Here is a 24928-nt window from a genome sequence, read left to right as displayed (position 1 = left end):
TTGATGTTATATGAATGGATTTCACAGTTGTTGTGAAAACCATGAAATACTGTGGTTCATGGGGGGAGGGAGTCAAATATTTCTGCATTTTTCATGTCTCAAATGACAGATCCCAGGGATTTGATTAAGTATTTCTCATACTCCATGTATTTTTTTCTACCAGTAGGGCAGCAAACTCCAACAAAAATGTATGTGCTGCCCATTCCACCTGGGAAGGAGGCACTGAACCACTGGGCCTGGTTGTAGGGGAGTAGTTTCATACAAATAGTGTTTTCAGGAGTACTGAGCGCTTTCAGACGATGGCTTTTGGGTCTGACAAAGCTGCAAGTGCTCAGCTGTCTAGAAAGCAGGTCTTGTATGGACTAAGCAGGGCTTGGAGTTGTAACAAGTCCCAGCCAGCTTGACCCTAAATATTTGTCCACGTACCTCTAGGCCATGGAAAGGATGATGATTGCAGCCTGATCCTGCAAGGTACTGAGCACTCCAGTCCCCATCCAACAACTCATTTATCTGGTACCAATTTGCTGGGAAGTTAAAAGAGCTTTGTCCCTCATTAGCACCATTTGGTACAATGTATGCTCAGTTTCCTATAAGTACACAGGCTTTGCCTCTTTCCCTTCCCAGCTCACCTTTCTGGTTAGTGTTGTAGATATATCCTGCCCTTTGCTTTGTACCTGGCAGTCATCCTCATGACTACTCACGTCTTTCAAATTAAGCTTGTTGCTGCTTTGCTGGACTGTGACTGGAGTGTTCAATTTCCCTTGCAGCACTGCATTCTAGATGGACTATTTAGTTTTCTGCTCTCTACTCTAGTTCATTTAATAGAGTCACTTCTACTGATGATTCATTAACTATTCTAGCAATCTGTCGCTGCTGAAATGCTAGGGTTAGTTTCTGATTTTTTTTCCAGGCCAATTCTCTGTTAAATGTGAGAGCTCACATGGTGTTTTTGTTAGGTATGATGCACTCACCAGGATTTGAGGGAAACCCAAATTTCAGCTTCCAGACTCTGATGAATGCAGACAGCCTCTACATGGTCTCACATTATACTCTGCTGCTGAACCTAAAATTGGCCAACTCGGATTACTACAGGAAGAAGCCTGCCCAAGCCCCTGTGTTGCTGGTGAGTTATGGAATACAGGAAAACTGTTTTGAAAAAACTGTTTTGTTTCCTTTCACATAAAGCAGCCCACACATAAATGTTCTTCATGCTGCTTGCTAAGTGGAGAAATAATAATTGCAAATGAAGCATTCTCCACGCTACTTATGAATCTTGCATGATAAATGTCATGCCTCTGAATTACACAGCTTCTCTGAAATTCAGGGGGAATGAATGCTGCTTACTGATGATCATTACAGTAACAGTCATTTTGATGGATACCTCATCTGCAAAACAAATCTTCATTACCATTGTGTAATGGAGCAAGTATTGTTAGTGCACGCTGTCAAGGGACATACCTTAATCTTGCAACTCTGTTTGAGCATAATGACAAATTTATTGCTTAATACTAGCTTTGTGTTTACATAGATGAAGACATGAGAAGTTTGACTGAGATAATTAGGTTTTAGTCATGTAACTGGTAATTTTTGTGACACCTGGGATTCCTCAGGTTTTGTTGTTGTTTTGTTTTAAATTGTTTTAGAGGCTACAGGCATTCTAAAACTTGAATCTATGCTTGTCAACTAAACTGTTGAAGGTGAGTCATTCCAGTTTTCCTAGAAATAAAAAAATAATAATCCAAAACCAAGGAAAAACATATATGGAACAAGCCTAAACATTCTGTCAAAAAGTACCATTCCTGCTGAATTTCTCACGTAAGATAGTATATTTTCTAGGAAATACTAAAAACAACTGGTTATGACCATCATCATCAGTTCTGGTATGCTTTTCAGCAGCTGCAAGAGCAAATCAGTAACTCAGAACTTCCTTTAAGGGCAGCCGTTGTGATCCTTGGTTTATTCTTATTTTTCTATAACTGCATTTTTACTCCTGCGTTATGTTATGCACAGTGCCTGAAGCTCATGCTGTAGGACTTACTGTTGTCTTACATCTGGCTTTTATGGTTGTCTGCAGAAAGAGTTCATGAAGCAGGTCCAGTCCAGCGGAGTGTTGATGGTTTTTTCCCAGGCCTGGGTTGAAGAGCTGTACCACCAGGTACTAGAAAGGAACATGCTGGGGGAAGCTGGATACTGGGGAAGCCCTGAAGAGCACAGCCTTCCACTTATCACCATGCTGACTGGTCAGTACTATATTTTGATATCAGGGAATAACTTCCAAACGTGTGTCTAAAGCTACAATAGCTCACTGCTTCACTCCATTGCATACAGAATAGCGTGTAATCATTCAATGTGTGGTGTTTCGCAAAAGTACAAGTAAAGAAAGAATCAGACTCAGCTGCAGCAGATACTAAGTGCATGTTCTGAATCAGGCAGAAAGCTTTTGGAGCCTGGGTTTAAAAACAAACAAAACCCCTGAAATTTAGTAGTAGTCTTGATTCTCTGTGGCCAGTGGCATCCAAAGCTGAACAGACTGGAATGTCCTGTTGTCTTGACTTGTACAATACCATCTGTGTGATGGCAGTGTCCCAAAGTTAATTATCAGGATCCAAAGGAGCAGAACCCCCTCTTTATTGCCTGCAGAGGCATGTTTGCTAATTGAGATGAATAATCAAGATATAGCCAAAAAAAATGGTTCTGTTATTTTCTCAGAAAGGTGGCTGCCTGATACTTCAAGAGGTACAGATAGACTTCAGGCATTTTTTCAGGAAGAAATATGCTTCTTTACATACTTTTGGACCCAGTAACCTACTATTACTCCTAAAAACCTGTCTGTAAAATAATACAAACTTTGCTTACCTTTAGAAAATAACATACTGTGTTTGTTTTTTTTGTTTGTTTGTTTGTTTTTGTTTGTTTTTTTAAATAACTAAAAGTATAATGGAGACAGGAAGGGTAGATTTGTTCACTGAACCAAAGTTATTTTAATTCTTTCAGCTTTAACTATGGTAGGCTTGGTACCTGTTAATGACAAGCAATAAGGCTGCTGTTTGCTTGATGTCGTAGCGAAGCCATTTCAGTATGCCTGTGGTGCAATACAAATACAAGTAGTGGAGTCTGATCCTGGAAGCCTTCCAAAGATTGGGCTCCCCTTGGTTCAGATTTGTGCTATGCCAGAGGTATGCCAAATGGCAGTAGTAAGAAGTTGAAGACCTGCAGCACCTCTAACAAGTGCTGAAAAACAATCCTTAGCTTCATTTGAGGAGAAAAATTAAATGGGATCTGCTGAAAGGCAGCAAGATGTCTATGATACTGTACTGATATAAAATGCACTGTTTGAATGTATGTATGGTATGATTATAATGAGGTAATTAAAACATTGTATGCAGGGAGAACACTGGCTTCATTAACAAAGAGCACCGCCATCAAAGAACAACGCTCTGAGAGGTTTTGGCTTATCATTTTGAGCTCAGAGTTGCCTATAAATATTGAGTTGAGCGATAAATAGTCAGTTGGAAAGCTGAAGAAAACACTTCAGAAAAATAATAGCTGTGAATCGCGTGGAGAAGAGAGAGAGGGGAATTTCTAGAAAGCAAATCATTGTGATGCCCCTAATATTAAATTATGTGTTACAAAGATAATCTTGTTGTGTTGGAGAAAGAGTTGTGTTTCTTTTGAGATCGAACCCATATAAGTCTACTAAAAATCCCATTTAGGACATAGGATCCCAGTGTGTCTAGGAACACCCAGTAACAGGATTTAGCAAGACTTGAAATGAAATACTCAGAAATACAGAGATTTAAGGAGGCTCTAAACTGTAAGAAATACCATGAAATCTTTACTAAGAGTTCTGTTGACTGTGTAACTTTTGTTGAGCGGGTTATTTCCCTTCTCCAAGAAAAGGTTGGTTATCCTGGGCAAAGCATAAGGTGCCACAGCTTATGTTTATAGCAAGGCTTCACAAGGCTGCCAGAAGAGAGGAACTAAAAGACATACCTGAGAAATCAAGAGCACTAGAACCTATTTGAACAAGGAACCAGTAAGAGATGCTTTCTCTATGTCATCTGTGTGTTGCGTGTTGCATAGTAATCTGTTTGTGTTTTTTTAATATTCTGGCAGACATCGATGGCTTGGGAAGCAGTGCAATTGGTGGCCAATTGATGGCATCTGCTTCAGCCCAATCTCCTCTTTCCCAAAACCGGAAGACAGATGATTCTGTTGTTGCAGGTATTGAGCCTGTACTGTAAGTACAAGTGTATCTGCTGACAATGCATTGTTTTATACCATAAACTTATAAAAATTGGGTTTTAAAGGGGCAATTTAAGGGTTGAGGGAAGTATGTCAGTACATCCTACACGTGAATCAGATAGACAGTCCAGTATGCATAGAATAATTACGACTTCTTTTTTTTTAACCACCAATGCTATTAAGTCATTTTCCAGTAGTAGTAGTAATGCATTTCTCACTCCAGGAGTTGCTTTTGCCCGATACCTCTTAATTGGCTGTTGGAAGAACATGATTGACACCTTGTCCACACCGCTAACTGGTCGCATGGCAGGCAGCTCCAAAGGGCTGGCATTCATCTTGGGAGCAGAAGGAGCCAAGGAGCAGAACCAAAAGGAGAAGGACTCCATCTGTGTGAGCCTGGATGGACTGAGGAGGGCAGCGCGGCTGAGCTGTGCTCTAGGTACTGCTGCATGTGGGTTGTCATGGCAGGCTTGTAAACTAGGATAACTTTGATTGAATTAATTTGGGAGAGAGAAAAGCAGCATCCTGTTCTGGTCTAGGATGATCAAGGAACCTGGACTGTAGAACTCCCCTTGGAGCCCCTCTGACCTACCGCATAGACAAGTGCATCCATCTTTCCCTTGACACAAACTGTTGCTCAGATTGCATGGGGATGGGGAGGAAATGCTGGTTCAATATTGTGTTGCTGCTTTACAGGTGTTGCTGCTAACTGTGCATCTGCTCTTGCGCAAATGGCTGCTGCCTCCTGTGTCCAAGAAGAGAAAGAGGAGAAAGAAATCCAAGAGCCCAGTGATGCTATAGCTCAAGGTAACAATGTGATTAAGTGATTCACCTTATCTCACATTGTCTGCAGAGATGCAGCTGAAAGGTACTTTGCTATACACAGAAGCAGAGAACTTAAATCAGTGAAACAACGGATAAGGCTAACTGCATTTTGAAACCTGCACTTTCTACAAATTATGATATTGGTACAACCAGAGGGCATCAGAGAAACAGTAGTTTGATAATGTGCTGTGTGGTAACAGAAACTGAGCTTGCGTCCTTCTCCTTGATTTGTCTGTACATCCTGCTTGCTTTTCTCATCATCAAATATTTTAAATTTTCCAAATCATGTTAAATGAAAAAAAAAAAAAAGATAAAACAACTTAAAAGTTCTGCATCCCTATAACAGTGGAATTCAGTAAAGTCAATTGTAGTCTCTGATGCCTGGTGGGAAACGAGATAACATCTGATTTCTAATGACAAAAAAAAAAATAACAGAACATAGTGTTGCACAAATGACCCTGCTTGGTACTTTAATTTGGTGACTCAGTAGAGAAAGCAAAACTGAATAGGCCTGAGCACAACCTGTGTTGGGATCACTCTGCTTGATATAACTGGAGCAAGTTGGCCAGGCCACATTGAGGCAAAGAGGAGGCAGCAGTGGTGGCCAGAGGCCAACAGATCTGTTTTATGAAAGCCTAAAAAGCTTCAAAATTTGTTTCAAATCCAATGCAACATGAAAATTTCAGAGATTCTCATGAAAAAGAATGAGATCCAAATGCTTGGTAGTTCAGATCAGGATTAATTTTGCTTTGACAGAGTATCTATTACCAAAAGCTATTTGATGACAATTTCATATGGAAATAGATGTAAAATCAGTAAACCCTTTTTTCTGTAGCAAAGAAGATTTTGGTAATAATAAATAAAAATCCAGCCAGCTCCAAAGAGAAACATGTAATGTTGCTGGCAATGCTGCATCTGTTCTGTGGGCAACAAGATGTGAATTTGGGGGTGGAGGAGTGTCAGTCTCAGAATGATTTTTCATGCTAATAAAATCAAACCAAATGGAATTTTAATTTTAAAACTGCCCTATGTTTATGAAGAAGAAATGGGGTGCTGTGGTTTGTTTTTCGTCTGAAATCCCCATTTTTTTGTAGCTTTCAGACTGTATGCGTTTACCTCCACCATATATCCAAACAAATGTTTGTTGAAAAGCTGAATAAGGTAACGTTCTTTTTATTTTTCATGCTGCAGTGAAACAGAAAGTGGAGCAGAAACTGGAGCAGATGGGGAAAGTGCAGGGAGTCTGCCTACACACTGCTCATGTTTTGTGTATGGATGCAGTCCTTAACGTGGGCCTGGAGATGGGAAGCCATAATCAGGACTGCTGGCCTCATGTGTTCAGGTACTCAGCAGCTTTCCCAAAAGAAACCGAATTTATACCATGTTGCCTGAAAGTACCAGAATGAGACTAAAGACTTTACATACTCTGGTAGTTTTCTGTATAACAAGTATCGGAGTGAATTAACTGTTATTATCTGTAAGAGAAAAGACACTTCTTTTCACCACTGCTTAGAGATGAAATCAATGCTTAGAAACTTCAAATCAATGTTTAGAAATTTCAGCATTACCAGAAAACTGTTGCAGACCCAGGAACCTAAAAGGCCTTTCAGGCTCCTCAGCTAAGCTGTTTGCTGTTGAGAAGCATGGGAGGCCAAAGAAAGACAGAGAAGACAAGTTACTATTAGACTATAAGTAACTGTAAGTTACTTATTAGACTATAAGAAGACAAGTTACCTATGGTTGGTATTGGGTCTGGCTGAGAGCTTCACTTACACTATCCTTCTGGAGTACAGATCCAAGCATTTCTTCAGCGAGCCCTCTGATTTTAGGGATACAAGAGTTGATATTCTGGGGTGTTTATCCATCTTTTCCTTCTCCTGCTTGTTCGCAGGGTGTGTGAGTACATCAGCACGCTGGAGCACACCCACTTCAGCGATGGTGCTTCCCAGCCCTCCCTTACCATCACCCAGTCACAGCAGGCACCTGGAGGCCTGCAACCAGACTCGGAGCTGGGGGAGTCTCCCCAGGAACTGACACCTGAGCAAGAGACCACCCTCAGCAGCAACCCTGTTATTCAGCCGGTTTCCATCCAGGAGCTCATCAAGGAGAGCAGTAAGGGCAGAGCTTTCGACTTCCGTGGGGGCAGCCTGCTGTGTGGGACCAGTGCTGCCAAGGCTGTTCTCACACTCTCCACACAAGCTGATAGGTAAAAGCATGACTAGAGTCTGTGTTCACAGGACAAGATGAAATAGACCTTTCTGTGGTGCAGTGGGGCCTGATTTTTATGTCTGCTGCAGCTACTTGTTTCAGTTGAGTTTCACAAGAGAGCTACGTGTGTGTCACTACCAGCAGTTCCTAAAATTCTTGCCTTTCTGCACCTCTGCTGTACCTGCCCTGCTTTGTGGAAGCACTGGGCTGAGTATGTCTGTGCATACACAACGGTGAATACGCCATGTAAATCACATGCATCCTGGGAGTAGAAGATTTATTGCTGGCATGTACATTCATCTATTGTCTTTGCTCCTTAGAGCAGACAAAAATGTAGTTGTCAAGACCAATGTCAGTTAGGAATGTCAAGACAATGTGGACAGCTTGTCAGCCTGCCCCAAGGTGCTGCAGGAGGGAAAGCTGCCATGCACGGTCACAGACTGGCTAGGTTAAATGTCCCTACAGCACAGTCTGCAGACTGATGTGTCACAGACTTTTTTCTTGCTATTTCTGCCATTTATTTGTCAGCCAAGGATAGAGTTGAAAACTTCCTGGTTTTGCTTGCTTCTAATATCCTGTTGTGTCAGCTATCTAGCTGTTTGATTCTGTGCATGGACGGTACCTTGTATTCACTAAGCTCATGATTCCAGCCTCATTCCAAGGATTAAATAACAGCAGTACTGTAATTTTAGGACACAGGTTTGTTCCTTCAGTGCAGACATCATTAGGACTCAATGCCTAGTTTCCCAGGACAATAGAAATTTCTTCATGAAAAGCAGCAGCAGGAAATTGTACTTCTGGCTGTACCATGTGAATTTGTTTGTGATCTCTGTGGAAACCTACCTCCTATCTAAGCAAAATTTCACTGCTTTAAAGGGCACATATTTTAACTCTTAAATCGTAAATGCTCATTGCAGCTGAAAATAACAACTGTTTATATTCCTAAATAGCAATTCAGATACAGCCACTTTAAGTTTAAGACTTAAGTTAATTTGTTTTCATGTAAGGGGCTTTTCAGATGGAACAAACTGCGGCAACTCTAAAGTCACTGAAGCTATGATGATGTTAACTGTGAGGACTGAGCATATTCTCAATTTTCTAAATCAGTGTTCGCAAACTGCTTATGGCAGATAAAGTAATGGGGAACCGGTGATTCTTTGAAAAAGTGGCTTTTTGTCTTAGTGCTGCAGTTGAATATTGGAAAGGTTCTGGTTGGTCCTACGGCACTCTGCTTCCCACTCTCCAATTGATATTTCTGTATCAAAGTCTTTCTGTAGCACAATATAAATAAAGAAACCCCTTATAAACCAATGTTTTGCCAGAGGCAACACACTGAAGCTATTGACACATAAGGATTTTCCTCTTATATGCACATTTAAGTCTCTGTATCATGAATTTTTCAATTGGTTTCTGTTCTTTTTGTCACAGGCTCTTTGAAGATGCTGTTGACAAGTTAAACTTGATGGCACTGGCAGGCTTTCTTTACCAGCTCAAGAAGGCTTCTCAGGCCCAGCTTTTCCATTCAGTCACAGATACAGTTGATTACTCTCTAGCAATGCCAGGTAAATTGCCTAAAGATCCCTTTCAGTGTTCTCTGTTTCTTGTACAACTGTACTGCTTGCAGGATTTGCTTTGTATTACTACAGTTTTGATTTTTCCAAGTGACATTTCAAGGTATAAATAAAACAGTGTTTAGTAAGATTTCTCTGTAGGAATCTTTAGAAGAGGTTGAGAATTTTTTTTGGACAGGGACTACATCCACACTTGACATTCATTTGGTTATTGGACTTTGGGGCATTAATTATTCACCAATATTTAATCACAGCTCCATTTTCGAACCAGATCTGGTAAGGAAACTCAGGGTGAATGTAGAGCTAAGATAGTGGATTTAGCTTAAATATTTGACACTCGGGATAACCTCAGATGTCTTCATAAAATCAGTGATAGCAAACAAAGCACACAACTGAAGAATGTGAAAAATTGTCTTGCTTTCTCTTCCCCAGAAAAGTGGAGCATATACCTTACAGTACAAAGCCTGTAAAATGTTGTCAGTTCTGTGGCAGACATGGATTTTATCTTGTGTATGTCTCCACTTCAATTGTTTTCCCCTCTCCCTGAGGTACTATCTGTCATTATCTCAATATGAAACATAATTTTTCATTTTTTGTTCTGTCTTGTCTCCAGGCCTCAACGCTGATCACTTTCTTTAATAAATAGTCACTTTAATAAATAGTGACTTATATGTAGCAGTAAATCAACAGTAGTTAGTAATAATGCTATTAAAATAAGATAGAGCAATTAATTGCACATACATCTTTTTATTAAGTGTTGTGCCCATATTTTAATGAGACAATGAAGTGTGTTTCCAAATGTTGTAAGAGGAAAGGAAAATGAATCCTTTTCAATAGAAAATAAAGTGTATTAGTGGCTCACACGCAGATGATCGTTTTCTCAAATTCTCTGCTTCACATCCTTTGCTTGGCGAGAAATACAAAAGACAAGCCAAAGCTAAATAATCTGCAGTCTGTGTTCTTTCCTGTAGATGTCACTAAAGGTTTTTGCAACTACTGTTTTGGTTCTCTGTGTCAATTGTTTAACTCCTTGCTTAATTTGTCTGCACTTACCTGTACTGGACATCATAACAGAATTATAATGCATTAGCTTCCCACTTATTTATGTCTTAAAAGTGCTCCCCAAAAAATTATTCACTTAAATAAAAATGAAGTGATTTTAGTACATTGTTCTTAAAGCTTGGGTCAGTCCATATCTTGTTCTATTACCTACACAGGGATAACTAGGATTTCTTTCTAGCTGGTTTGTATTAATTTCTAACCAGATTTAAATTCCTCTTTAGACATCCAGAGATAGAGGAACAGCTGTTTGTTAGCTTCCAATTATTTGCTTTTACTTCCTTGTAGGTGAAGTAAAATCCACCCAGGACAGGAGAAGCGCACTTCACTTGTTTCGTCTTGGTGATGCCATGCTCAGAATCGTAAGGAGTAAATCCCGCCCATTGCTCCACCTCATGCGCTGCTGGAGCCTGGTGGCACCTCACCTGGTGGAGGTAGGAGTGGGGGAGAAAATGGGAATGGGTGCAAGAGATGGCAGAGCTGAAACAGATGGAGAAGGCTCGATAGCTCTTAAAATGTATATTAACCCTCAACATTATGTCCAATTTTGTCTCAGTCCTGTTGCAGTATTGTATATACTGTGTCATCTCTTGTCATACTGCCACGAGGATTGTACTTCTAAATAACCTACTGAAATGGCTAGGCCTAGGGACAGCACACTGGATTTTTGTGATGTGATACTTCTTGTTTGTGTGTGGTGAAAAACTGAAACCACCCTAAGAGGTTACAAGCAAGTTCTCCATTTATTTTCTGAGTCAAGGCTTACATCGTTACAAGTCTGTCTATAAAAGGATGCATAAAAAGCCCATATAAAGACAGCACAACTGAGAAGATTGTTAAATATTTTCTTTCCTCTTATTCTTTGTGTACTCTGGTCAGTGGCGTGCCAGTAGCAGCCACATAATCTGTTTCCTCAACCAAACTTTCTGTCTTATTTGGTGAAATGCTGGTGCATTGACTTCTCAGAGCTTTTTGATTTATATCATTGGTATTAATAAATGTTCAGTACTTGTTTTCTGTTAGTGAGATACCTGGTATCATGTGCCTAGGTGTGTTGAAAGTTTAAGATGAGCAAGCAATTCAGTAAATTGCCATAGCGCTTAATTTCATTGACTCAAGAAAATGTGTGGAGCATCTTACAACAGAGTTCAGACGTTGGGGAGTCTCAGTGGAATACCTCTAAGTGAAGTAGAAATTGCAGCTAGTAATTTTGTTGTATGCTGTAACAGCCCTTTATCCTGAAAATTTAAGTCTCACTTGTCTTTGGATGCCAGCTTGAGACCATTTTAAATACTCTCCATGTTTTCAGCACTTTTAAGCCTTTCAATATCCCAAACCAGTTTATACTCCTCAAATCATTTCCATGTTTTTCGAAGGCAGAGGTGGTCGATCTTTGTGGCTGACTTCAGTGAAGGTGAGGGCATTACTGGGCAGGAGCAACACTGGGGAAAGGAATTCAGTATAACCTGCATGGTGGGTCAAAATAGAGCAACTTTATGTCCAGATTCACTGGTACTTATTTTTTTCACAGCCCTTCCAAAGTGAGCAGGTTCTCTTCACTTTCAGTTTTCATAAGTAGCCAAATAAAAAGTGGCATTGATCATGCATATTTCAAGTATGGTGTGTATATGCAGAAACTACTTTTTTGAAGGGAAAAAATGGTCACATAGTAGAAACAAAAGACAGCACTTAACATGAGATCTGTTCTGTGGGTTTTATTGTTTATTTTTAGCCTCTGTGCTTCTTGAATTTTCATCAAACCTTCAGGCATCTGTAGGATCCCAGGCAGCTCAGATTCTCAGTCATCTGTTTCCACAGCAGTCCTTTTTCATTGCAGTGGGGTCCCCAGTCACATTAATGGTGAAGCTATCTTCAGGGTTCAGCAACATGAAATGCTTGCCTCCCTTAAAATTGTCTTACTAAAAGCAATTTTTTTGTTTGAGCGAAGTCTTACACTCATGTTCTCCCTGCAGGCTGCCTGTCATAAGGAGAGACACGTGTCTCGGAAGGCTGTCTCCTTCATCCACGACATCCTCACTGAAGTGCTGACAGACTGGAGTGAACCTTCTCATTTTCACTTTAACGAGTCGCTTTTCCGCCCCTTTGAGCGTATCATGCAGCTAGAGCTGTGTGACGAGGATGTTCAGGACCAGGCAAGTCAGCCCTGATTAGTGTATCTGTATCTAACCTACTGTGCCCATAAGAAGAATGGTCTCCATAGCGCGCTTGGTCTGTGGGTTTCTTTCCCAAATTCCTTTTAAATGGTGTCCCCTAATTATCTTAAAGGAATCAGAAGGACTCTGCTGACTTGTGCTAGCACTATGGTAGAGTACAGGTATCTTTCTGTACTGGAAAAGAGCACTGACATGTTGCTCTAGTTCTGCGTAACCTACTGTTTATGGTTTTTTTTGTTTGTTTGTTTGTTTTGTTTTGTTTTTCTGCAAAGCAGTTGCTGAGTGGTGTATATGAGGCCCAGTTCTTCATTTTGGTCTTCCCTCAGAAACAGACCCAAAGGGGATATTCACACCTACCAAAGTATTTCTTTTCCTGAGATTCTTCCATAACAGGTATTAATTAGAACAGTGCCTTCAAAGAATGGTTACGCAGAGTTGCAGAAGCACTGTGTTTTCAGAACTCTACTCCTGGTCACACCTGTTTTTTTGTTAGACCAGTTCTTCAGTAGAAGTACACCTGCTTTTAAAGTGATTAAATACATTTTTCTATTATATACCTAAGATAATAGCCTAGATTTTCAAATCTAGATAAAACAGAGTGAATTCGAGATGGGTTTAAAGCTATCCTTATTCCTTCTGCAGGTCCAGCTGTGTATCAGTTCCGTTTTTTGGTTTTATTCTTTCAACCTTTCCTACTCTGTCTGCAGGTGGTCACCTCTATAGGTGAGTTGGTGGAAATGTGTTCTACCCAGATCCAGTCAGGATGGAGACCCCTGTTCAGTGCCCTGGAAACAGTTCACAGCGGCAATAAGTCAGAGGTTAAAGAATACCTTGTAGGAGAATACTCTATGGGTAAGGACTTACTGCACTGACTGTGCATTTTATTTGTATGTGCTTTTATTTCACTACTTTATTCCTTGGGGACATAGTAAATAACTCGGTATGTTTTAAATGCCCCACCTGAACAGATGTTCTGAAATAGTACAGCTAACAATGTAGCGGTGGTGCTGTAATACTCTAAGACAGTAGTGAAGTATCTGGTTTATTAGTTGGGCTGGGAGGGAAAGCAGAGGTAATGTTGTTTTTATCTCTTAGATTCTGGCAGATGAGTAGAATGAGAAAAACATGCTTCGAGCCTATTAGAATATTATAGGCAAAACGGTAGTGCAGGAGTACCAAGCATGGCTGGGCCCTCATCACTGCAGGGCTTGGGCAGGGAAGCATAGTGCATATAGCCACCACTCCTCATGTGGACGGTTTTTCTTACTATGACATGGTGCTCTTACACATCAAGGTCAGTTAGTGTGATAGTCCAGGCAGGTGCTTGTCCAAGCACTTAACCACAGGGATTCAAATTACTAGTGTAGAAGTGTACGGCAAACTCTAGTACTAGTGACTGATACGATTTGTCTCCTAAATTTTGTCTTCCAGATCAGTTACAATGCAAGTGTACATAGCTTCTGAAGATTGATAAACTACTTAGGAAAAACAAGGGTATTTTGTATCAGAATAGCCAGAATAGTTTTCCCTGAGGGTGCTGTCATCTTGACAGTTATATTGAGGACTGAACCACAAACCTCCACTAAACAGAACTGTTAGCTACTCACCTGAGTTCAAGAGCTTAAACCTTTCCTTGCTATTTGTGCAGTGGTAAGCTGCAGTGATAAGACAAGGCAGTCTGTATTACTTTCTGTATAGGGTTACACAAATTGCCTCAGGAGCAAGAGAAGAAAGCATATTAGGTTTTACTTCTAGAGCATTTCTGTCTCTGCCCAGAATAGAAGATATTCTACAGATTCAATTAAATTGTTGAGAAACTGGGAACATCACCTTTATGGGGGATGGGGGTAAGGTCTCATCTTGTTATTTCCACAGGGAAACGCCAGGCCCCGGTGTTTGATGTCTTTGAAGCATTTCTAAACACAGACAGCATCCAGGTCTTTGCTAATGCCGCCACCAGTTATATTATGTGCCTTATGAAGTTTGTGAAAGGACTGGGTAAATATTCTTACTTTCCTTTTATTCTATTAGCCATAGTACATCAGATTCTGGAGAAGATGAGAATCCTATTACATAATACAGAGTGTGGAAGGGAGGAGAGAGGCAGTGAAGAAATTGAGTCCAGAATGCTGCCTTGATCATTAGAATTTGACACTTTTCACTGAACTGTGGCATTGACTTTTTTTTTCCTTCTGTGAAATGCAAAACTTCTAATGAGCCGTAAACTGAAACTTTGTTTCTCTTCTTCTGTCCCTCCCAATGCTGCCTTTGCCATCCTCAGGGGAAGTAGATTGTAAGGAGATGGGTGACTGTGTGCCAGGATCAGCATCTACAGACTTGTGCCTTCCCGCGCTTGATTACCTCAGGAGATGTTCTCAGGTATGCTGAATAATGTTATACAGGAAACAGTCCTTACCTCCAGGCTTTGCATCAGTATCAAAAATCAGATAATTTGCATGAACACCACAGAATTTGTTATAAAGCCAGCAATAATAGGGTGCACTGCCAGATAGAGTGGCAATCTGAACAAGCGTCGTGCATTCTAGGCCAGCTAAACAGTGGGAAAACAGAGGAGGTAACAGCACTCAGAAACAAGGAGCACCTGGGAAAATGTGAACATTCAAAACCCAGTAGTAACACATCCAAAGCTACATTATTTCTAGTTTAAACAGTTACTGTAAACAGAACTTGAAATAAAGGAGAAAAAGTCAATGAAAATTCTCAGATCTTAAGAAGAGCGACAAGTTATACCCTCCTAAAACACAGCAGCAGCTTATCTGTGCCATGAAAATACATCTGAAGCTCTGGGCAAATCTCTAACAATTAGAATATTGGCATCTTCCCTGTAGTCTCCATGCAGATAGCACAGATTACTGTCTAGGGTTATTAGGATGTTTTTGTCTGATTTTTATGATGTTGTTTGTATTTCTGTAGTACTTGCAGGTCTTTGTGTTGGACCCAGGGCATCTTTTTTCTAGGTATAATAAACACTTAGCAAAGGACATTGCAATAGCTGAAATGACTTACTATCTAAATTCAGTGATAACAGGTGTATTCAGTACACTGACTGGTGGAAAAAGAAAGAGTAAGGCAGCTCAGCCTAATAAACACTCACCTCAAAAAAAATACTGAATATAGTGTGTATATCTAATGTATGTTCTACCTATATGTTATGTGCATCACATCACATCCTTACAAACCCCAGTCCACTGCGAGGCAGAAATATTTTCTCCATTTTAAAATAAAGCATTTTTGGCATTTTTGTCTTGCTATACGTTTTAACTATCCAGTGGAAGAAAAAATGGATTGATTAAAAAGAAAGCCTGTTTGTACATTGCAGAAAAATGGTTTACTGTAGAAAGTCCCATGAAATAAAACTCTGGTAAGCATCCCAGCTTACCAAACTTGTAAGTATTAACTTCCTCTATACCATAATTCTGCAAATTTTATATTTGCTGTGTAATGGAAGCTCTGCAGTAGACCAGTACAGGTGCTTTTATCAGTATTTATATAGCCCTTCAGAGCTCCAAAGTACTCTGTACAGTTAATGGAGCTTCCCAGGACACAGGTGCAATCGGTAAGTAGTAACATTTGTCTTCCACAAATGAGGGAGGAGCACACTCCCTTCCCCAAAAAAATGTTCTTTAAATTAATTTTCTCCTTCTCTTCCCCCCCTGCATCCCAACCCCTTTCTTGTAAATAGTCAGAAGATCACTGAGCTCACGCTGTGTTTTAAATTTACACTGTTACTGGATGATCAGAGCAGATGTTGGTACTATGCTGCTTTCATAAATTTAATTTTATTTCATTTCATTTCATCTTATTTTATTATCTGTGCAGTATGTGACAGCCTTTGCACACCTTCCTGCATATATTTTTCTCTCTAATGTATTTTTTCTCTCTTTTTTTTTTTTTTCTCCAGTTGTTAGCCAAAATCTATAAAATGCCCCTGAAACCTATCTTCCTCAGTGGCCGGCTTGTTAATTTGCCCCGACGAGTGCAGGAGCAATCAGCCAGCAGTGAGGATGGTATTGAGTGCATCCTTTCTGACTTTGATGATGACACTGGTAAGTGCACTGAAAGCAGTAAATGAGGAATGAATTGATTGCTTCCTCCACACGTCACCATAAATTTTGCCAGCTGCCAAAAGCAAAAAGGGAAGGGAAAAGCTTTTCATAGTTTATTGTCTCTGTTGTCTACACACACACACAAACCCCCCCACACACAGCTTGGAACTTGTCAACACCCTTATGTTAAAAGATACAGCTCATATATGAGAAAAATACAGCCTGTCTCTTGGGACAAGGTAATAACACTGTAATTAGTTTAATAATATTTTAATTGTCCTGACATTCATAATACAAACTATATATATTCCCAAGAGCTAACATAAGAATACCTTCTGGACCACAATTTCATTAAAGGAGTGAAACCTTTTAAGGTTGGTATTGACAGTCCTGCCTTTAAAAAAAAAATATCACAGTGTTGAGTTAAAGTTTGGAAAGATAAAAAATACTTGCTTAAATATGTTCCCAAACTTATGTCCTGTGGTCTATTGAACCAAATGATGTATTTCTAAAATCTATAAAGAGCACTATGACCTCCAGAAAAAAACAAGCAGCATTTCACCTCCTGATTATCAGTGTTGCTCATACGAGTTGTGGATTAACCAGGTGAATCTAAGAAGTAGATGTGTGTGGAGCCAAGCAGTAGAGGAATGCAGACTTTGTGCTTCTGGACCTGTGATGGCCCTTTGAAGCAGTACAGTCACTTTTGAACCTCTGAATTACAGAGCTGTTCAGATCCAAATACCTCTGTGAAAAGTCAGCTCCAACCATTTAGAAAACTTGGCTGACTCCAATGCCTTTAATTTAGGTGCCTCAGCAGCCATTCTTGGTACCTCCTTTTATTTAGGCTCTTTCATCACATGGATTATGCTGTTCTACTGCTGCCCTTGATAAAGGAGAGAAAACCTTTTTTTTGCTCTCTGAAAAAGTAAACCACAAGTCCTCATTTAAAGAAAGAAAGAAAGAAAGAAAGAAAGAAAGAAAGAAAGAAAGAAAGAAAGAAAGAAAGAAAGAAAGAAAGAAAGAAAGAAAGAAAGAAAGAAAGAAAGAAAGAAAGAAAGAAAGAAAGAAAGAAAGAAAGAAAGAAAGAAAGAAAGACTTGGACTTTCTTTTTTCTATGTCTTTTGAGTATTAATTTGTCTCTGGAAATTTTAGGATGTTTACCTGGGATGTGGGAGACTCAAAGCACTGAATTCTCTGCTTTGAGTCAGGCTTGGAACTTAATCTAGGGTTTCCCTACCTCAGGTGAGCACTACTCAAGTCCCAAAAGTCAGTACCAAGATGGAACAAAACATTTTAGCCTACTTTGCTGCACGGTAGTGCAGTGTATTTTCATGCTGTCTTTGATTCCATGACAAACTCCTCAAGTTTGTTTCTAAACAAGGATATTTCTCAGTTCTTCCAGATCTGAAGAGAGCCAGACTTAGCGCTGAGTGAGTTGTGCTGTTTCCTTGTTTAGAAAGAACATTAAATAAATCTGTATGGTTCCGGACAATGTCACCACACATACTGAATGTACCCTGAGGAAGTGGTGTGAATAAATGACCGATCAATGCAGTAACTGAGGAAGGATCCCACTCTGTTTTCCTTGGTTCTCAGGAAGACTTTTGCAGTCAGCACATTCAGTGCATCTTAACGATCCTTCACAGACTTTTTTTATTGCTTGTGTAACATAATTAACCAGCAAGCATCATGCAGACACAAACTAACTGCATCAGCATGGCTACAGGTGGCAGAGAAGATGGGCTTGTTAGCGAAGCAAAGTAAAATCAATTTTAACCTAATAAATCCATAGCTTTTAAGGAGACTTACCGCAAGAGTAACACAATACATTACAGGAGCAGTGAGTAACTGTGCAAGATCCTTCTAAACATTGATATAATGTAGGAAATGAGCAAGTACTTAAGTGATTGGTGAAAAATTAAAGGCAGCAGTTCCTAACCATTGTCAAATTCGTATCGAAAAATAGTTGCATCCTATAATGTTTTAAGGGTTTGCTAATGTACATTCAAAGTCTCAGTACTGCTTGCATCCTGATTGCTTTTCGAGCAGTTTTCTGCTGTATTCATATTTAATACTCGGTGACCTCTTACACACCTAAAGATGACATGTGAGGCAGCCTGATGATGCTTCCTGAGGCATTATCACTCTTCAGTTCTGGGTACCAAATCAAGCCAGTTGAGTTACAGATGGTCACATTAGGACCCTTAGCTAAAAGCATAGCCAAAACAGGTACAATCCATTCCAGGCAGCATTTACTCTTTAAAAGATCCTTTAGTGAGTTCTGTGCTTCATGTATAATTATACATGTACTGCTTGCAGGATTTGCTTCGTATTCTTACAGTTTTGATTTTTCCCAAGTGAAATTTCAAGATGTAAATAAAACACAGTATTTACTCTAATAAGATCTTTCTGTAGGGGTGATTCAAAGTCTTTGGAAAAGGCTGAGAATTTTTTTTTGGGCAGCAACAAAAAAAACCTGCTGTGAAACACTTCAGAGGACATTCATTTGGTTATTGGACTTTACGTTTTGTATGTTCTGTAAGGAAAAAGCTAAAAGATACAAATTTCACTGACTGACTTGGCTGATGCCAATACTAGACTTTAAAATACATTATGGAGGGAGTAAAAAACAATCTGGACCACTGGGAGCAGCAGATTAATAAAAAAAAACACCACAACAAGGTGTGTGTGGAGCAGGATGGAAGGGACAACATAGGAAACTTAATAAAAAAGGAAAGAAAAGGGGACCATCATTTCAAAAAGTGATACTGCCCACCACCATTATACAGCAGCAGTGATTGAGTAAGAACCCATGATCTTTAAGTTAATTAATTTCTTAGTCTCCATCACTTTCTGAGGGCAAGTTCCACCTGTGGTCTATGCACTCTCTCACTCATACTGATTTTTAATTTTTGCTTCCTTGCTTGTAGGTCTTATCAATGTCTGGATTATTCTACTGGAAGAATTAACAACTGCCATATCCAACTGTCCCCGCCAGCACCAACCTCCGACTCTGGATCTGCTCTTTGAATTGCTGAGGGACATTGCCAAGACTCCTGGTAATTAAAGGTCTTGATAAACTGTGAGCTACTAGAGCCCTGACCTGACACTCTTAGAATCCTAAACAACCTCTTTAAACTGCATTACTCATGCTAGAGCGGTACAGAGATGTTCTCAAATACAAAGGGATTTTCTCAAAATATGATTTGTGGTTCCAGTTAGCCTATTGGTTTATATTGACAAAAGGCACCTTGTAGGAGTTGCAGTTCCACATGCACAATTTAAAGAGGTGCAGTATTCTGTCAATGTTCTAGCCATGGAAGAAGTTTTCTTGGTGTCCAGGAAACTGATAAAGTTACACAGCCCTGTAGACCTGCTGGGCAGCACTGGAGATACACAGTTGGGTAAATGTTCATATACTACCTCGCTATTAAATCCAAAACTGCTCCCCCCCTCATCCTATTAAAAAAAAAAAAAAAAAAAAGTTCCAGAACTTCCTTTCTTTGGCATCACCCCTGGCTTCAACCTTGGAACAACTTTGCAAACATAGGCTGTGTAAGCAAAAATATACAATCATCATTGTGTTTATTTTAAGGCCCAGGATTTGGCATTTATGCAGTTGTACATCTTCTTCTTCCCACGATGTCCCTTTGGCTCCATCGCAGCCATGGTGACCATTCTTACTGGGATGTGGCATCCGCTAATTTCAAGCATGCCATCGGCCTTTCCTGTGAACTCGTAGTGGAGCACATCCAAAATTTCATCCACTCAGGTATGTCATTACGCTAACACCTCTACTGACAGTCATTGGTGTCATGTTAGTTAACAGCTACTTGGGAGGGTGATTTCATTGCTTTTTGGTCACTCAAGCATAAAATAAGAGAAGGAAGGTTGAGAATTTGTTTGCTTTCCTTTTTAATAGCATTTAAAGGGGTTGTAATTATGGAAAAATGTAACTTGTAAGGGAACTATGGAGGTTATTTGTATTACTTAGTCCATCCTCCTACACATAGCAGGGCTATCTTCAAAATTAAATCATCACAATCTGTATTACGCTTTCCAAAAGAGGATGGCAAGACTTTGATCTTAAAGAACTAATATTCCAGAAACAGGAGCTAACATAATTTCTCTAGTACCACTTAAATCCAGCTATTTTGTATTGTTAACATCAAAAGGGCTGCTCTTATTTCAGTTTGATGCGATGCATGTTTCGAATTGAACTCTAGAGCTATCTGCATAAAAATAATTGTTTCTGCAATGTCTCTGAATGGCAATAAGTGTAGCAAGTCTGTCTTTAATTATAATGAAAAGCAATGATGTTAAATAAAACCAGTCCATATCTTTTCCTTACAGATATTGGTTATGAAAATATGATCAATGCTATGCTAAAAGATCTTTTCAAGTTACTGGTAGCCTGTGTAGCAGAGCCAACAGAAATCATTTCCAGAGTTGGCTGCTCATGTATCAGGTAACAATCTATTAGCTCTGTAAAATATTCAAAAAAACATGTCTTTATTATCTCTGAAGATGACTCTGAAGTCGTACTCTGACTGAGTAAGTTGGCTAGCATTCCAAAAGAAGTCTACAATATATCTATCTCTTTTTATTGAACAATGAATTTTAGACTTACCAGCTGTTTTCTCTCTTCTTCAGAACCTGTAATTTTGGGCATTGCTATGTGTATCATTCCCATGAAAAGCACTTGTACAGTATTTATCTGTAGTTGGACAATAATTGATCCTTAGGAAAAATAATCCAGGAGCTTTCTTTTGGAATTCACAGGTCTTTGGATGTAGTTAATCCCTTTCACAGTCTCCAGGTTACTGCAATCATAGTCAAAATAAGCATTCCATTATGGTTCTTGTCCTGGAGAGATGGCTGCTTAAAGAGGAAAATCAAAGGAAAAAGTAGTTCAGAAGTACAGTGTAATTACAAAAATAGGTCAGGACAACTGGTAATTTTTAATCATTATTTAGCTGCTGAGTGGGCCTTTCCTTTAGTTTTCAACCTGCTCCCATTACAGGAGAGAATTGTCTAGTTCTTTCTTACAGTAATGTTTTCCTGTGTCCCATACTCATAGGTATGTATTAGTGACAGCAGGACCTGTTTTTACTGAGGAGATGTGGAGGCTTGCATGTTGTGCCTTGCAGGATGCATTCTCTGCCACTCTGGAGCCAGTGAAGGTAAACTGCCTTTTTGCTGTCAGTCAAAACTAATTATAGACACTAACTTTTGACAGGTTGCTTTTTTTTTTTTTTCCTTTTTTTTTTTTTTTTTTTTTTTCCCCATAAAAGTTATTTGGGTACTGAGCCAGGAACAGAAGCTTAAAGATTATGTTGTTGCTTTTGTTATCTTTTGATTCACTCAGATGAAAGGTGTTGGATCAACAATGGAGACTGAAATCAGTTTTTCTAAACATGGTACATACAACAGTAGTCACTAACAGTGCAGACTTATTTTAAATTGCCCTGCCAATATGAAACTTACTTACTTACTTTTTGATCCAGTTCTTCTGGGTTGTCTGAAACTAGACAGAAGACAAAGTTGCTTACTTGATGCTGTTGCTGCATGCTCCATATAGATTATTTCCCAATTCACTGTCTTGTAACAAAAAATCCTGTTAAGTCATCACAGGCCAGACTACATAAGAAGTTGTAATGCATTTGCATCAAATACAATGAATGCTAAACAGCAGGTGATCGGCTGATGGTATTGGGAGAGATCACCACGAATCTTGTATTACCACAAACAGACTGGACAGCTCTACAGTCACTGACTTAATTTAACGCACAGTGAAAGTCTGATGTTGTGTCTCTCTATAGAACCTATTGGGCTATTTCCACAGTGGTTCTGAAAGCTTTAGTGGAGATGCCTGTGAAGTGAAGGTGGCAGCCCCTTCCCTCTCACCGAGTGCTGAAGCTGAATACTGGAGAATCAGAGCCATGGCACAACAGGTAGAGACTGACATTTCAGGGAAAGTCAGAGAATCTTTTAAACTTGGGGCTTTTCCGTGGAGCACCTTTTTACCGCAACCTTCCCCACAAACCCTATGGGCAAATTGAAAAAGACTTCCTCGTCACTAGACTAACACTTATTTATCTAACAGTAGTAGTGAGAAAAAGAAATAAGAGCTAGGAAAATAAATAAATAAATAAAACTGTTACCCTATAGGCAGAAATGAGGAATGTTTGGGTGGGGGAAAATGCTTAGATACCTGAATCAGGACTATGAGCCTATTGTACAACATAGCTTAAAAACAGGCAATCCTAACATAAATCTTTGGAAATGTTTCTGATAGAGAAATAGTAGTGTCACTGTGAATTCTCATCTAAAATGTCATACACATTTCTGGCTATTCTGTAAGAGTGATAGATTCAAAGGGCAAAAAATAAATTAGAACAGAGACTGTGATGTGATACTAGAAAAACTAGGTTTGTTCAACTTATCAAAGCAGAGTTTGCAGAGGAATATAGTTGGTTTTTATATCTATAAATACACGAGTAAAGTATAAATGCATAGGGTTTTCATTCTGAGAAAGTGGTTATAGGAAATAAGTTCCTTGAAATACAGCAGACTGAACTTAATGACCTACAGGGCACCTTAAAACTGTCAATACTGTATGACAGTTTCAGTGTGAGAAAGCAGATGGATTAAAGAGCCAACAGATGTTTGATGTCGATTTCTGACTTGATTAATCATACCCTGATGCTGCTTGAAAATCTGAGATGTCTCAGATTTGTGATCACAAACAATATGACAGTGGCAGGCTTTGAATAGAAAAAGTGTTTTAAAATAAAAGTTTTAAAGAGGCAAAACTCATAAAAAAGGGAATGTAGGAATTAGACTCCTGTAGTAGACTCCCTTCAGTGGCACTGCCTGAGTCCTTCTGAGTGGGAATTTGACACAGCTACTGAGCTGTGAAACAAAGCCACAGCAACTGAGAGCAGTTTCCCCACTTCCCTCCCAAATAAGTACAAGCGAGGTGTCTGTTGTCTCATTGTGGGTGAAAGTGATCCTTCCATCAACCAACCTTTCTAGGTAGAACAGATGAACTATGTAGACAGGTCCTTGTCTCTACTATATGTTACACTTACAGGTAGTAGCACACAGCATAAAGCTTGTTTTATAAAGTGTCATACCTTATACAAGTTCAGCAAAAAAGATATGTGTCATTTTCCATGTGCTCTGCTGGGTGTCTGGAGGCAGCCCATGGCTTTGAGGCTGTTTATCAAAGCAGCAAGCTCCAGGGAAGGTCTGCTGTGGATACCTTGCAGTCCTTTAATCTCTATAAATAAGTTGTCACACCAGATCTGTCACAATCCAGGAAATCCTACTGTCAGGCTCTTGAAGGACCCAGTGCAAGTGCTAAACTGATTGTTTTCTATCACTTGTTGTTTTCCAGGTCTTCATGTTGGAGACTCAGTGCTCCCCGAAGACCCCCAGCAACAAGGAAGGGTTTGAACATGCCCAGTCATGTGTGCTCATTATTGATCTGCCACCAGATAAAAAACCAAATGGGCATACCCAGAGAAGGTAAAGCATCTTCTCAGGAAAACACTGTCATTAAAAGCTAGATAAAAAATACTGTCAGAGATATGAACAGGGCCTTGGCAAGCTATGCCTCTCTACAGGTCTCATCAAAAACAAGAAATACACTGATGAAATATATATACTTACTTATTTTTTGACACAGGAGACAACTGTTTACTGCTATATGTTTTTTAAATGTTCACATCATCATTCACTAGGGCAGGCATGTGCAAGAGCTGTAACAGTTACAGACAGGCCTGTGGCAGTTTCTGTAATGTGACCTTTAGAAAACTAGATGAGGAAAATGCTCTTAATAGGTAGTAAGAGTTGGTAGGTTGCAAATACCTGAAGAATACATATATATAAGGTCACACAAACCCTTCAAGTAAAGGAAACATAGATGAAATAAGGAAAAGAATTCTTATAGGAAATATTGGAAAAACCTTTCTCATACTGAGCTATTAAAAAAAAAATAGAGTAAAAATACTCTTTTGAAGAAAATTTTGGAAGTGTTGTTATGTTTGTAATAATACTTAACAAATGAAATAACATCTGCTTCACTGATAGTCTTAAATTCACTATTGTCAGATTAAGGAGGTGGAGAAAATCTAATGGGCAATCTGGACCAGTGTAAATTAAAGAGGTCACACCCAAAGCTGCAAAACTGTCAACATATTGATCTAGGGAACTTTTTTTTGCTTGGCACTTTTTTCATTTTTTAAGGAAATCCTCCTGTATGTTACTACCCCAGAGACCCATGGGTTTGCATGATGCTTAGTCTTATCCTGCAAAAGAATATTTCTTTTTGCTTGCACTTGGTTGTTTGAACAACCACTATAACATCAATAGGGCTCAGAATTAGCATTCTGCATTCAGGGTTTGTGTTTGTATTGCAAGGTATGTAATATATGGCATATAACTGTCTTATACTAGATACACTAGTGTAAGTGGTATGGACCTTACACTAGCTACCACTTAAGGCATCCTCATTCAGAACTAAGCTATCGAATGTAACAAGGAGACAGAATGTGATGGACAGGAGGAAAGACCATGCAAGACGTTTCCATTCTTATGCAGGTGCACACAAGTTTCCCCCAAGAGCAGGTGCTCTGTTGCCTTAATTAATGTCACAGGACAGGGCCCTGCACAGAGATGAAGAAAGGTTGAGATTATAGTCTAACCCCTTCCTTCTTGGTGGGAAAATACCTTTTTTATCCTAAACGTTTGCAGATCCTCCTTCTTGTAA

General features: G+C 39.4%; 1 protein-coding gene across 8 annotated transcripts in view; it reads left to right on the top strand.

The window, feature by feature from the left end:
* Nucleotides 1-24928, top strand: part of ARFGEF3 (ARFGEF family member 3) — an 89178-nt gene that overhangs the window by 52856 nt on the left and 11394 nt on the right. For all 8 annotated transcript variants that reach the window (XM_072035980.1, XM_038176927.2, XM_072035977.1 and 5 more), the window contains 20 exons: nucleotides 957-1123; nucleotides 2075-2240; nucleotides 4117-4224; nucleotides 4469-4684; nucleotides 4942-5052; nucleotides 6262-6412; nucleotides 6962-7276; nucleotides 8707-8840; nucleotides 10197-10342; nucleotides 11882-12061; nucleotides 12790-12934; nucleotides 13958-14080; nucleotides 14364-14461; nucleotides 16005-16149; nucleotides 19083-19211; nucleotides 19748-19924; nucleotides 20506-20620; nucleotides 21233-21335; nucleotides 21975-22106; nucleotides 23555-23685. In XM_072035980.1, coding sequence (XP_071892081.1) covers nucleotides 957-1123; nucleotides 2075-2240; nucleotides 4117-4224; nucleotides 4469-4684; nucleotides 4942-5052; nucleotides 6262-6412; nucleotides 6962-7276; nucleotides 8707-8840; nucleotides 10197-10342; nucleotides 11882-12061; nucleotides 12790-12934; nucleotides 13958-14080; nucleotides 14364-14461; nucleotides 16005-16149; nucleotides 19083-19211; nucleotides 19748-19924; nucleotides 20506-20620; nucleotides 21233-21335; nucleotides 21975-22106; nucleotides 23555-23685 — 2992 coding nt within the window. The remainder of the gene's footprint in view (nucleotides 1-956; nucleotides 1124-2074; nucleotides 2241-4116; nucleotides 4225-4468; nucleotides 4685-4941; nucleotides 5053-6261; nucleotides 6413-6961; nucleotides 7277-8706; nucleotides 8841-10196; nucleotides 10343-11881; nucleotides 12062-12789; nucleotides 12935-13957; nucleotides 14081-14363; nucleotides 14462-16004; nucleotides 16150-19082; nucleotides 19212-19747; nucleotides 19925-20505; nucleotides 20621-21232; nucleotides 21336-21974; nucleotides 22107-23554; nucleotides 23686-24928) is intronic.

Source organism: Anas platyrhynchos, chromosome 3, assembly GCF_047663525.1.
Source record: "Anas platyrhynchos isolate ZD024472 breed Pekin duck chromosome 3, IASCAAS_PekinDuck_T2T, whole genome shotgun sequence".
In the NCBI taxonomy this organism is placed as follows: domain Eukaryota; kingdom Metazoa; phylum Chordata; class Aves; order Anseriformes; family Anatidae; genus Anas; species Anas platyrhynchos.
This window is presented reverse-complemented; position numbering and strand designations above follow the sequence as displayed.